This window comes from Schistosoma haematobium, chromosome 3 (assembly GCF_000699445.3).
Source record: "Schistosoma haematobium chromosome 3, whole genome shotgun sequence".
Taxonomy (NCBI): domain Eukaryota; kingdom Metazoa; phylum Platyhelminthes; class Trematoda; order Strigeidida; family Schistosomatidae; genus Schistosoma; species Schistosoma haematobium.
In genome coordinates, this window is record NC_067198.1 from 24,283,572 (window position 1) to 24,297,618 (window position 14,047).

Consider the following 14,047-nt stretch of genomic DNA (forward strand, 5'->3'; position numbering starts at 1 on the left):
TAGCATTTTCGACTGAAATTCTTTGACTCATATTGGAAAAGAGGTAATATTCTACCTAACAGATCCAGTCATAGATTGGTCTGATGAATGGTGGAAGTGTCTTACTGAGCCGTCAGAATGCAGGCTGCTTTGGTTATCTGCGTTTAATCACACCTAATAATCTTAACTAATTTAACGTTTACGATAAAAGTAGACTTGTTAGACCTACAAAAATTGATAATAAACATGGTTAGAGGCGGAACAACTAGCTGAAATTTATAATAATTACGATGTGAAGTCTATCTCATCATGTACTTTCGTTACACAATGTTGTGAATAAACATCTTGATATTAATAATGGCATCGCCGAGTGGATTAACACAGTGAAGGATACTGAACAGAAAAATGAAGATAGTAGACAAAAAGTGTGACTTCGCCCTCTATGTCGCGTCTCACTAAGCAGAAGGAATGTCTAACTAGGACGTTAGACCTATTTCTAGGTACAACTAATAATTAGATGACGATATACACTTTTGACAGTCTAAATGAGTAATGAAAAGTTCCAAAATGACGTCGATTGATCGACAAGACTGAATATATCATCCTATGGAGTAACTTAAATCACCAAGTCCCATGAATCGAAATTAAAGTTATTGACCAACAGCTCGAAGGTTTGACATATACTTTAGTCACTTCATGTTAGTTTCAATTGATGAGTCCTCAGATTATAGAGACTGCTATAGTTAATAACCATTTTCCTCTAAGTAACATTTCACTTGGAATTGTGGCAAAGCACCGTGTAAGGAAAATATTTTTGAAATATTTGTGATTACTTTGCTTTGTTTCTCATTTAGTAAAAATCACCTCGTCAATCGTCAAAATGCTCCCTAAAATGACTGTCTAATATCTTACAACTCATCTCTATTTGCTGAAACCTATTGCCATTTAGTTGGCTTAATCTCACATGGTAATCAGAAAACCGTCCGATCATCTGATAGTGAATAGTTATGTTTGAAATATAGACTCAGTATATCCATATCTATGACATAACAACAAGCAATGGAATTATACAAGTTGGGATAGTGGATGACATTAATCTTGTCTGGTGGATGATTAATAATATTCTGGAACTCATCTGCGTAGGTCTATATGCTGGTGATCAAAGGTTTAGGAACGAACTGGAACAATTACAAAACTGTTTCATGATTCAACAAAAGTTGTCGAATTTATTGCCTGAGAAAATCTGAAAAAGTAAAGAACAGACGCTTTCAATTACTGAGAATTACAGGCCTTATATGCATGCATTCCCGAATACTGATTAAAAGTTGACCCATTATGAAGAAATAATTCAAAAACGTCACTCACGATAAACATAATCAATAATATGAAATTATTATAATCTTCATATAATGTTTTGACTGATAAAATTGAATCTAAAGAGTTTTGAGGAAAAAATTAGTTGGTTGTCGATCATAATTATTTTTCTTTGTCATTGTAAAAATAATTGAAGTTATACATGATTATTGTCAAATTAAATGAATATGAAGTTTGAACTATGCAATAAATGAAAACATTTTCCCACAATGAAGATAAGTGTATCAAAGATGTCACTGATTCTCTCCCTTTTCTCATGAGTAAATACAAAACAAAAGTCTTTGTCTGAATACCAAGTAATTTTTACTTCATATCTGCAATTATATCTACGGATTGTATGATATTGGTGAGGTGTCTAGCTTCCAACATAGTTCAAGCAAAAGCTAACAAATTTGCTGATAGTATATACTGATATCGACTTAAGATGAAGACAAACATTCTAGCCTAAAATAAAAAATAGGAATAAAAAATGGAAACGTTTATATAACTTCATCTATTGAGACATATTTTTTACGAAGTCAGGTGAAATGGAATCAGTTGATCAGAGAAAAACACTGATCAAAATCTAGGGAAAAATACATTGCTGAAGATCGTATTTAAACCTTCTTAGGAGCATTTGAATCGGATTATTGGAATTATAAATATAAGCTTTATATCGTCAAGCTAAACATGATCATATCAAAGTCTCAAGATGTTGTATAACAGGGGAAAGACTTTGATTTAGTTGTTTCTTAAATATCTGATTACAACACTGAGAACTGAAGAGTCGATTCTAACAATGACGAATTTCTACGAATATATGATTGCAAAATGTTGAACAGCTTCAACAAACATGATCATTCTATATCATTAGTTTATTGTTGGATATAAAAAGAGTACAGTCGAAGGACGATAAGTAACTTGGTACGAACTAATGAGATTAAATTAATACATTTTTATGGTAAAATCAAGTTAAAAATTAAAAGTGATGGGAATGCCTATTCATTTATTTAAACACATAAATATTGGTACAAGGAGGCACCGAATACATATGCGCCACATAAATTATTCGATTTATGGGAGGGCTGTTATACTGCCCGCGTGCACAAACCGAGAGATGTGATTTTCTCGGGGGGCCACACCCCGAGCTTTCGACCAAGAGGTCTGATCCACAAGGCAGTGGAGAAACGTGAGGAGATATAGCCCCATGGTAGCTGGTGACCAACAATTGGTTTATACGCCATTTGTTCCCACAGGATACTGGAGCCCATGTGCACCATTGGTTTGGAATCCGGTTAAAGCGTCGGACATTCGGTTTTCGTCCTCTCATTTTCGTAAACAACAGACTCGCCATGAGAAGACAGTAAGTAGGACTTCCCTGACAGTGGCTGGATACACGTGGCCATGTGAGAGTATTTCGAGAGTGATATCTGACTCTCCTCACCCTCGGCCATACTAGGGCATTTCGGGGACCTACATAGGGGAATGCCTATTAATGAGGATGATAAATTTGGCAGAATAAACATAGACATGGTAAAAAATAGACTGTAAACCAGTTTTACATACTTGCATTAAAGACAGGATCAACTGTTGACCGTTACTAGCTGTAAGACGCACAGAACCAATACAGTTGTAGTCATTATTATCTTTATATGTAACCTAAGAGAAAAATGAATAGAGGTAACGTTTTCTACCTTCGTTCACGCATACAAAATAAAAATCTAACAAACCCATGAAGCGAATATATGTAATTTGATCTGAACTGTTGCAAGATATAGTCATTTAAAGTTGACAAAGTGAGTTGACTACAAGTATTTTAGCATAAGTTTTAGTGCAAGTCAGATATTTGGGCTGATGGCTTAGTGATTGAAGTACTTTAATTTCCAAAATTAGATGACAGATTTGAACTCGATTATACCCACTTTGGTCGCGACAGTCGCGTGGTATCGCTAGCCATAACAAAAACATTGTTGTCTAATGTTGAGTACATAAAATTGTACTGCGTAGATGAAATAAATTGCATTAATAAGTAGTGTTATGTCCTATGGCGCGTCAAATATCACGTCACAAAGTCCACAATCAGAATATACACTCCTATGACCTTTTTCCTGTGTTAAACCAATGACACGTCAGCAAGCACAAGTAGTCCTGAGTCAACTCTCAATCTGCATTGGTCCTCAATTGAGTAGCCTCTGATCTAGCCAAACCCGTTCAATTCAGAAAATAAATATCAGCCTCCGTTTTATGAATAATACATTTCAGACATACGTAGTTAACGTACAAGCAGACCAGATGACAACTCATCCTGTAGTCCTTCTAGGGCTACATTGACGGTCCGAAGCCCGGGAAAAGGAGGAGGGTTGGGAGTGGGGTCGGCAACTCCACCCCGCAGAAAACAACCGTGATAGAAAAACGCTAAGTAAGTAACGTATTATCAGATGGCATCATATCATAAAATGAAAAGTAATAATTGCACAAGATCAAGCCAAAAGTAGCTGTGAGTATTGGAGGGTGTAACTAACAGACTGAGAATAAATCAAGAACGGTAAACTGTATAACAGTAGTTAATGGGTCAAATGAAAACCTATGATACAAGGAATATAAATATATATGATCTAAATACTTATTAATTATCCGTTAAGAATACATGTAATAAGAGTCCATGAATAATTCCTAGCGTTTACCATTCATTTATTTTTGGTTCGGGGATAACAAGTAGTAAATTTCGAAATAAAATTAACAAATTTATGAATGATTGGTGGACATACGAGTAGGACCATAAAGATGTAATAGCTAGTTTGGATGGCACTTAACAAATATTCAAATGGTTTCTAGTGTAGCATAAGCTAGTGGTTCCAAAAGCAGTTAGTCAGGCAAAACTAAAGGGGTAACTGACATACTCATAAATCATTTGAGTTTTGTAAATTTTTTGACTGAAATCCATAAGACATCACAGGTCTGTTTGACGAACAAATTACCATAATCTAACGTATACAAGTGAATGAGCGGGTAAATCCAAAGGTCAGAGAAATGACAAAAGCCATAATGAGAAAGAGAAATTCGCTTTTCTTACATTTTACGTACACTTTTTTATCATCAACTAAATCATATTTTACTTTTAGAAAGATGATTCACCTCACTTGGTCATTTTTTTAACTTCACGACTGAAAATTAGATGTGATTGCTGGGATGAAACGAGTTCTGTCACTCCTTGAATTTAGTAGAGATTATTGTTTCATATTTCCCTATTCGACTTTCGCTTATCTAAACTATGTGATTATTAGAAGGCTTTCAGTTAGTTACCACTTCGTTTTTGTTTCCAAGTTTTTCGGTCAAAAAAATAGCAAATTGTTCTATTTAGCAAGTTATTCAGTTGGTTTAATACTGGTTCAGTTGGGCTGTAAACAGGTTATTACATCGTGGTTAAGCACTTAATTTGTTCATGGTAGTTCTTTTGTCTTAATTCACGTAAGTTATATTAAAAGGTTTTGATGAGAAATGTTCTGAACAAATTTAATTTAATTTCATTTCGATGAGCTGAAATTTTTAGAAAACAATTTTGTATCAAGGCTATAGGAAGTGGGAACTAGGTGTCATGGAACGTCGGATCGGAAATGTACTGTACATAGTCTGGAGAAATGTCGGAACGTGTATGAGACACATAAACCAAATTCAAAGGGACGGCAGAACATTGGTCCCACAAAGCCGACTCCCGTTTCAATTGCTTGTGGATTCATCTCGGGAAAACCCTTAGGAGTGCGAATGTAGAAGAGATAAAAGACACACTGGTAAAGCTGCACAACCTTCGAGAGTGATGGACCGCAAGAGGAATACGGTAACCAGGTTTCAGGTGGATCCGAGGGAAAAGTCTTACATAACAGTTTATATGGTGCTAACTGAGGGATCTGAGAACATAGTGGTTTCCTCAAATGTTTGGGTTGCATTCTTCTAACTGTACAAGTATTGTAATCATTAACTTACCTGTTTTACATTTGCTTGAACTGAGTAATCATAAATACTAAAAAATGCAAACAGAAACTCGGCAATTTTTGGGATATTTTCGTTTTTATCTATCATTTGAGGAAATGAGACAAATATATTAGATGAAGAAATACTTCCGATAGCTGGGAATCATGTATTGTAACCAAGTTACTAGATTCGAATGAAGCCATTATTATTAATATTACTATTGAGTCCGTTCTTATGTGTGTGATTGTAAAAATGTACTGTTGGGAAATTTTGAAACGAGACAGCAGCTCTCTAAGGCTCAATAGTTTTCAATGGCTACGATGAAGTTAATCAATTAAATTATGAAGACTTCCCAAAACTGCGAAAATAAATAACACAAATAAATGATAAATAGAGACTGAAAATATTTTACCCTTGTACTTGCAATATTTTCGTAGGCAAAAACCAAATAGCATTCATGAGTTGAAGAATCTAATATATGAATTCCTGTATGAGATAGAGCAACTAATATCTCACAATTAGTTGGGATTCCAGATGGACCGTTTTCAATCAAACCAAGAAAACAAGATGATCCAAAAAGAGGCCAATTTCTGATTGAAGCTAATATAATCCATAAAATAAACAAACATTCAGTTAGTAGGTGAAAAGAATGGATTAAAATTATTCTTTGTCAGTAATAAACATTAGTAAGATCCTATTTATGATGTTCAGCAAGTAGTGTTCCACGTAAATGACGGTTTGGGTTACCTGTAAACAGTACAATCGTGCAAAATATCAGTTCTGGACTGTATTATTTATGGGTCAATAGCCAACTGTCCATATAAGCTTATTTTATGTCTGCTAACAGATATAAAGGGTTGTGTTGATAAAATTTCAAGATTTCATCGTATGAGAATAATTTGTGGGGTTATATGATAAAAATTAATTCCTATATTGATAATATCTCTAAATCCAATTTGCACCATAATAAAAAAACCCAAATTGAAAAGGGCTTGCTTACATAAAAAGATTTTCTGACTATCTTCTGAATCTTTTGTTTGTGTTGACTTAAGTAATCCATTTAATTCTGATGACCATTTTTCTATTGAAATTTGTAGATTTTTTGGTTTAAGTGAAGTAGCAATTGTACTGAAAGGAGATAAATTTTTTAGAAATAAAATAACTTCAATTAACTCATCATCTGAACTATTGAAATTACTATAATATTCACAAAATCCCTTTCTGACATGAGTCAACATACGCTCACTAGTGACTGGATTTAAGAGGTATGTCTTGGAGTTCTAGTGAGAAGCAGTGACTAGTGGAGTTCAACCAGGTCTGTTGTGAGATAGTAACTAACTGAAGACAATGGAGGATGTGTCGCTCGATTTCGTGGATTAAGTGAAGTTAGACATAAACGCAACTCCGCCTGTAGCTCTCCTCGAGTTACTGCCGGTTCCAAGCCCGGATAAAGGAGGAGGGTTGGGCATGGGGTTAGCGACCCCATCCCGTAGAAAACTAACTCGCTAAAAAAACGCTTACCAGAAAAAATAATTCAAACCATTTAAACTCTGCCCTGGGAGTTAGGTCTTCATTTAGAAGAATTATGACGCTTCATGGTGAAAACCGAGTTCCTTCCGAAGCCACGAGGCCGATGCCCCTTCTAACAACCAGGGCAACAATTTTTATAGGTACATGGAACGTACGGACAATGTGGGAGACCTGGAAGACCAGTCAAATAGCAACGGAAATGAGGAGATACAAATTGGCAGTACTGGGAATCAGCGAAACCCATCGGACACAAGCTGGACAACAAAGGCTAAATACGGGAGAGATGCTGCTATACTCCGGTCACGAAGAGGAAAATGCTCCACACACTCAGGGAGTCGCTCTTATGCTGTCCAAAGTAGCACGAAATGCACTTGTAGGATGGGAATCTCACCGATCCAGAATCATCAAAGCATCATTCAAAACAAAGAAGGAGGGGATCACAATGAATATTATCCAATATTATGCACCCACCAATGATAGCAACGACGACATTAAAGATCAATTCTACGAGCGGCTGCAGTCAATCATAGAGAAGTGCCCAAGAAACGACCTCACCATTCTGATGGGAGATCTAAATGCCAAAGTCGGAATAGACAACACCGGATATGAAGATATCATGGGACAACATGGATTGACTGGGAGAGAGAAACGAAAATGGGGGAAGATTTGCAAATCTGTTTGCCTTCAACAAATCGGTCATAGGCGGCACAATATTTCCACACAAGCGTATACACAAGGCTACATGGATCTCACCGGACCACACTACAGATAACCAAATAGATCATATTTGCATCAATAAGAAGTTCCGAAGGACAATGGAAGATGCGAGAACCAGGAGAGGTGCTGACGTAGCTTCAGATCACCATCTAGTTGTGGCCAATTTAAAACTGAATCTAAAGAAGAACTGGAAAACTGGACAAACAGCACTACAAAGGTTCAATACAGCCTTCCTTCGAGATACTGACAAACTCAATGAATTCAAGATAGCTCTCAACAACAGGTTCCAAGCCTTACAGGATCTATTGAAAGAAGAAGAAACTACGACCAAGAGCAACTGGAAAAGTATCAAATAAGCATTAACTTCAACGTGTCAAGAGGTTTTGGGCCTCAAGAAGCACCATCATAAGGAATGGATCTCCATAGAAACACTGGACAAGATCAAAGAAATGAAGAACAAGAGGATAGCAATTAACAACAGCCGAACACGAGCACAGAAAGTCCAAGCACAAGCTGAGTACATTGAAGCAAACAAACAAGTGAGCAAGAGCATTACAGCTGACAAGAAGAAGTACGTGGAAGAACTAACAACGACGGCGGAAAAAGCTGCAAGAGAAGGAAATATGAAACAGCTTTACGATACAACGAAGAAACTAGCAGGGAAATATAATAGACCACAAAGACCGGTAAGGGACGAAGAAGGCAGGCCAATCACCGAAATTCAAGGACAGCGGAACAGATGGGTAGAGTACTTCGAGGAACTCCTGAATAGGCCGGCTCCAACGAATCCACTGGACATCGAAGCAGCACACATAGATCATCCTATAGATGTCACTCCACCAACGACGGAGGGAATCAGAATGGCCATCAGACAAATCAAGAGCGGGAAAACAGTAGGACCCGACAATATACCAGCTGAAGCACTGAAGTCAGACATCGAAGTAACTACAAACATGCTTCACCTTCTATTCAAACAGGCGTAAGTAAGTAAGTAAGTAAGTAGGAACAAACGCCGTTAGATTTCGGCTCAGTGGTCTAGAGGTTAAGCGTTCGTGCGCGAGACTGATAGGTCCTGTGTTCGAACCTCGCGAGGCGAGATCATGGATGCGCACTGATGAAGAGTCCCACAATAGGACAGAACGGCCCTTTAGTGCTTTCAGGTTTTCCATGGTGGTCTAGGCTCAATTGATTCATGATCTCAACTATTGAAATAAAGTAGTATTAAATCAGCATTAAATTTTTTATATAAAATTTGTGCGGAAAACACTTATTTCCTTGGTCATTTTTTAAAAATGAGAAAGCAATTCTGTAATCAAGTTCATTCTTGATTTATGAAATTTAAAGGAGTTGAGACCACTACATCAGTGGCGTATTCAGTAAAGGGCATGCTATTACATATATTAACAGTTCTTCACGGTAAACTGACACATATCATAATATGAATGTTATTATTCATGTGATGTATTTATATAAATCCATTCACTGACGTAGTGGTGAAACCTAACGGAAATTGAGTTTTTTCTTTAGGTTAGAAAGGGAGACAAAGATTAGTTTCACAAACTATTATGTTATACATACGAGCTTACAAACCTTTTCACACCATAAAAATCACGTAAAAATAAAATTTCAATGTCGATTGTCACTTATAATCACAGGAAAAAAAACGCCATCGATATTAAAACAAACATTTATGTTAGTAGAGTTTTTATTTAACGCCAGTATAAATGTTTATTAAGGATGAACTCTAAAGAATATAATATTGCTTTTTAGAACCTGATTAATAATTTTGTTCCATCTAGCTTATTGATAACCCTTAAAAAGGAATCAAAATATTATTTAATTGCTAATAAATAGAAAAATCGATGAGATTGTTTGTCCTCACTCACCTGCTAATAGAGACAGATGATTCATGACTTTGATGTAAAACACAAGAGAGATGAAGACATTTATTCTACAATAAGAAAAAGGATACTTGTAAACATTATAGTACTAAAACAAGTGATCTTAAATTTACTACATGTTATCAATCTTACATATAATTCGTTTGAATCATAGGTGAGTTTATCCGGTAACCAGTGTCCCGAAAGGTACTCATCAACGACCTGACGCAAAATAATGAAGACAAAAAAAAACTCAGACACATAAGTATTGTTTCTTTTTATAAAATAAAATATCAAAACACACTTTAAATTAAGTGGTATTCAATTAATTTGTAATACACAGCTAGATACTAATATAGGTTTCAACCTGTATGTCATAGGTTAATCCTCAGGAAAGTCCATTTCGGTTTGGGAGACAAGTAGAATTTCTAGTTCTCACACGAACCATGTGGCTGAAAGACGAGTACAAGAGCCGATTTTTGATAGGTTAGACGAATCCAAGAGCTTAGTGTGCTCAGGGAGACATGCTATTATTCAATGTCATTTATGTACATGTATCAATCAGTTTTGTAGATTTTGATTCGGAATGCCAATAGAGCTATATAAATATTCTGGGTCTTCTCATTAACGTACCACGTTTGCATGGAGTAAATGAAGCGTGTTTATCGGTATCTAATCGGGAGGCCACTGAAAGTGAACATTCTTGTTATATAACCTACATTACAGTCTTATATGAGAAAGTGTGTGTTAAGATTTTAGTTTGTACTTTAATATATCATGTTCGTATCATCAAACAAATCAATAACAATTCTAAGAAAAACTAAATTCTTCTTCCTCAAAAATTTCAGGCTTACATTTTACTCTGTTTTAGATTCAAAAGTCACCGGAACCGATCGAAAGTTTAGATTTACACCACTAGAAAGTATATCAGTCATGGTTGCACAAGATGTGATTGACCTCTTCGATAATTTGGCTAGATCACATTCCTGGTTGCTTTAAATAAATGATCACATTTCAAGTCTGAATTTGGGACTAGATGGCTTGACACTAGTTATTGTGCCACTGTCCTTATGATAATAAACTTCGCTTCCTTTCAGAGTTAGTTGTGAACGACAAAGACTCTCTCAGTAGGTATTAGTTATGTAGAGCAATAAGAATGTATTAACACAATATGAACCGAACATAAATGAATCGACCAAGGAGTATAAAACAACAGATTATCTATAAATGGTACACTGCAAAATAGTATTGCAATAGCAAACCAATGAAGATAGTAAATCTAGTAAATTTAGTGGAAAAGTATGTCTTTGGCAATAAGAAAAAGTATAAAGCACAGTATTAGCTGACAGACAAAGTTTAAATGTCTCAGTACTACCGCCGCCGACTTCCAAACACCTTACCGAACATCTTTAGATACAAGGTATTTTCATTTTAGGGATCCGAACAAAAATCATGTGAAAAAGGGGCTATATTGCTGACAAATAATCCAGTCGATTAAGAGAGATTTTCAGCTTAATTAATCAAAGTTTGCGTTAGTCCTACTCTAGGTCCAGACTAAATCGGAAATATCAATAGGATATATCCTTAATTCATATGTCTGACGCCACCAAGCGATTACCCTTGACCAGAAGATACTTTCAAGGAATAAATAATGAAAAAAACCAAAGTTACTAATTAGAAATAAATTGGTATAAAATAAGAACTCCATTAGAAAATATTAGCTCCTCAACAAATATCATTATCTTTAGAGAAAAATACTCATTCCACTCGACTTCTTCTTACTTACTTGATCAAATAAAAAACCCAAATAAGCGCGAGGAAGCTTTTGCAATTCCAGTGGAACAGTCCAACATATTCTTCGAAAATGAATTATCAAATCGTCATGGTATATTGGAGAGTCGAATATGTATGTATCCAGTAGTAAAGGTATCAGCGGCTCATTACTACAAGCTAATAAAGTAATCACTTTAAGAAAATGCGATTAATACAGAAACTAACTTTAGAGATTAAAGTCAATAAACCGACGTTCACTTGATGAAAATTACATAAGACTACATATATTTGAATTAATTTGAATTATTCTAACAAATATTAATAGTAGTTTCAATATATTCAGATAACACATGAATTTCGAGTCAGCGAAACACAAAGCAAAGTTCTGGTAGTGTTGTTAATTGACTTCATCGTGAAGCTTTTGTTACCATTCTAAGGCAACATTATCAGCACAAGCTTCATAAAAAGGTGAGCAGTTAATAATGTGTTCTGTTAACATAGAATTTAACTAATGAGTCCCAAGAATTGGGCTGCTGTTATTTGCATTTCTTATCATGCTTTGATGGGTTTTCTAATTGAACGCTAGATTCGGTTCCTAAGCTCTTCTAGTAACTCCCAGGTTAAATTTACACAGCAACCTGAACACGAGAGAAAAGGCGTGAAATGTGGAAGAAACGCTTTATTACAAGGTTCGTTTATGTGCGGAAAATCTACGGTATTTATAGCATTTTAGATAGCCCTGGGCTTCCGGAAATCTCCGGAACGCTACTAAACATAGTAGCAGTATAGATAATCATCACATCAGAAACGTGACTACTGACTTTCTACTTTCTAGGTCTTTCTGGAGAAACTTCTATTGAATGCTGATTGGATGAGATGTTTCTCAGTTTCCTGAGCCTTTTTTGAGGAACTTTCCAGATCTCCGCAACAGCTTTTGTAGTTGTCTTTATCGCTCGTTGATAGGTTCAGTCTAAGTCAATATATTTGTTGATTGTAAAGTGACTTGAATACAAAGGTTTTAGAAACTTTCCGATAATGTTTGTGTTATTTCTATTTAATAACTTAAAAATCTACCAGTAGAAATTATATTTACGATCGTGGATGCGCACTGCTGAGGAGTCCCACACTGGGACGAAACGGCCGTTCAGTGCTTCCAGGTTCTCCATCGTGGTCTAGCTTCAATCAACTCAACAAAACCCCTTTCTGATTATAAATGTATATATATATATACTGGCTTCTTAGCAGATACACTGTAATTTTAGCAGTTTATTGGTGTTTGCTCAGTCGAATATGAACAGGATGGCTTTGTCCACGCTAGTGTTTCTTGCAATTAAAACAGTTTGCTTTTTAGAAAATATTTGGCTTTTATTCTTCAGGATTTTCAGTAAGCATGATAATAATTAGAGGAATGCTTTTGGGTTTTGAGCTACATTTGTTCATCATAGTTTTAACAATCTGGTCGTAATCTTTGAGATATCATCTATAGACGGTCGGATAAACTACTTGTTGGATGTTTCTCATTTGGTTTGTGTTTAGATAGTAAATAGACTATTTTCAGTCTTCTTAATCAACTTATACGTCTTGGAACAGATCTGATGGTTCCGCATTGCTAGGTGTTTTAGCTCTGATCTAATTATAGTCTAGTAAGAAAAAACTAACAATCAGTAGTAATTACAACAAAATTGACATGTTCATAAAATGAAATTGACTCACTGTTAATTGACCCATTTTTATGACAAAGAAATAATGCGAAATCAGTCGCTGAACTAAGAAGACTTGCACTTAGTTTATTGATTACATTATGAATGACGTCTTGAACAAGACATAATTGTCCAAGTGGTATACTTGTACTATTATTATTAATAAAATAAATTTCTTGTCTACGAATCATGTGACCGTCCTAAAATCAGAAAAAAAAGATAATTTGAACTCGACTAGTAAAATGCATTTCCAATACATTTTATTAAGTTGTATGTTATATATTAGGTGGTTAAAAGTTATTAAACAAAAATTCTTAGACGAAGGTATCGGTATTAGCTACTATTCGTTAGTAAGATGTAACTGAAATTTGGGGAGAACTGATGCTTATCAAGTGAAACCATTTATGACCGAATAACTAGTCAGTGACCTCTGGGAGGAAGTGCATTCAAAGTGGGCAGGATATCTGATTCCTAAAAGAATTTAGATATTTTTCCAACAATCCATCGGCCGGCCTGCTTGAATACCTGGACTGCCTGTTCCTACCATCTAGATATTTCAACAAGTTCTCTGTTTTGCTTTGTTTTAACAAATTATAATACTATATGTGAAAATTATATTTGAAATAATCTCAGCGATTGAAAGTTAAATAATCCCAACGTTTCATTCAGCAAACTTGTCTGGACTTCTTCAGGGTAATAATCAAAATCATTAAAAATATATCAGATCAAATCAAATCTATACTGTGCTAATCCAATGATATTTGGATATTGACTTTAGTAAATAGAATAACACGAATCAGTTAAATGCGAATCATGTGAAAAGTTCACGATGTGAAAATAAATGACTGAACGAATCGTGTGTGTGTATGTGTATGTGTGCAAGATTGAGTTACTAATAGTTGAAATTGGGTGTTGATATGTCTCTATATGAAGAAAAATAAAATAAAAGTGCAAGTTGAAGGTTGAAAAATTGTTTCTGAATCATTGATGTTCATGTAAAATGAGAATTATTAAATACATAATCGTATTGCTAAAATAACCTACATTAATTTCAGTCAGAATAACGAAACATGTGAAATAAACAGGTTGGATAAAGAATGGATCCAATTACATGTTAACGAATACTTGCCATTGCTAGTTGAATAC

General features: G+C 35.2%; 1 protein-coding gene across 1 annotated transcript in view; it reads right to left on the bottom strand.

Moving 5' to 3' along the window:
* Window positions 1–341: 341 nt before the first annotated feature.
* The window catches only part of MYO10_3 (Unconventional myosin-X), a 99,781-nt gene continuing 86,075 nt past the window's right edge, over window positions 342–14,047 (bottom strand). The window contains exons 41-48 of the mRNA XM_051213370.1: window positions 12,915–13,101; window positions 11,215–11,378; window positions 9,582–9,650; window positions 9,435–9,499; window positions 6,302–6,429; window positions 5,714–5,901; window positions 2,899–2,991; window positions 342–1,797 (exon numbers count right to left, since the gene is read on the bottom strand). Of these exons, the coding sequence (XP_051069344.1) occupies window positions 1,726–1,797; window positions 2,899–2,991; window positions 5,714–5,901; window positions 6,302–6,429; window positions 9,435–9,499; window positions 9,582–9,650; window positions 11,215–11,378; window positions 12,915–13,101 (966 nt within the window). The 3' untranslated portion in view covers window positions 342–1,725. The remainder of the gene's footprint in view (window positions 1,798–2,898; window positions 2,992–5,713; window positions 5,902–6,301; window positions 6,430–9,434; window positions 9,500–9,581; window positions 9,651–11,214; window positions 11,379–12,914; window positions 13,102–14,047) is intronic.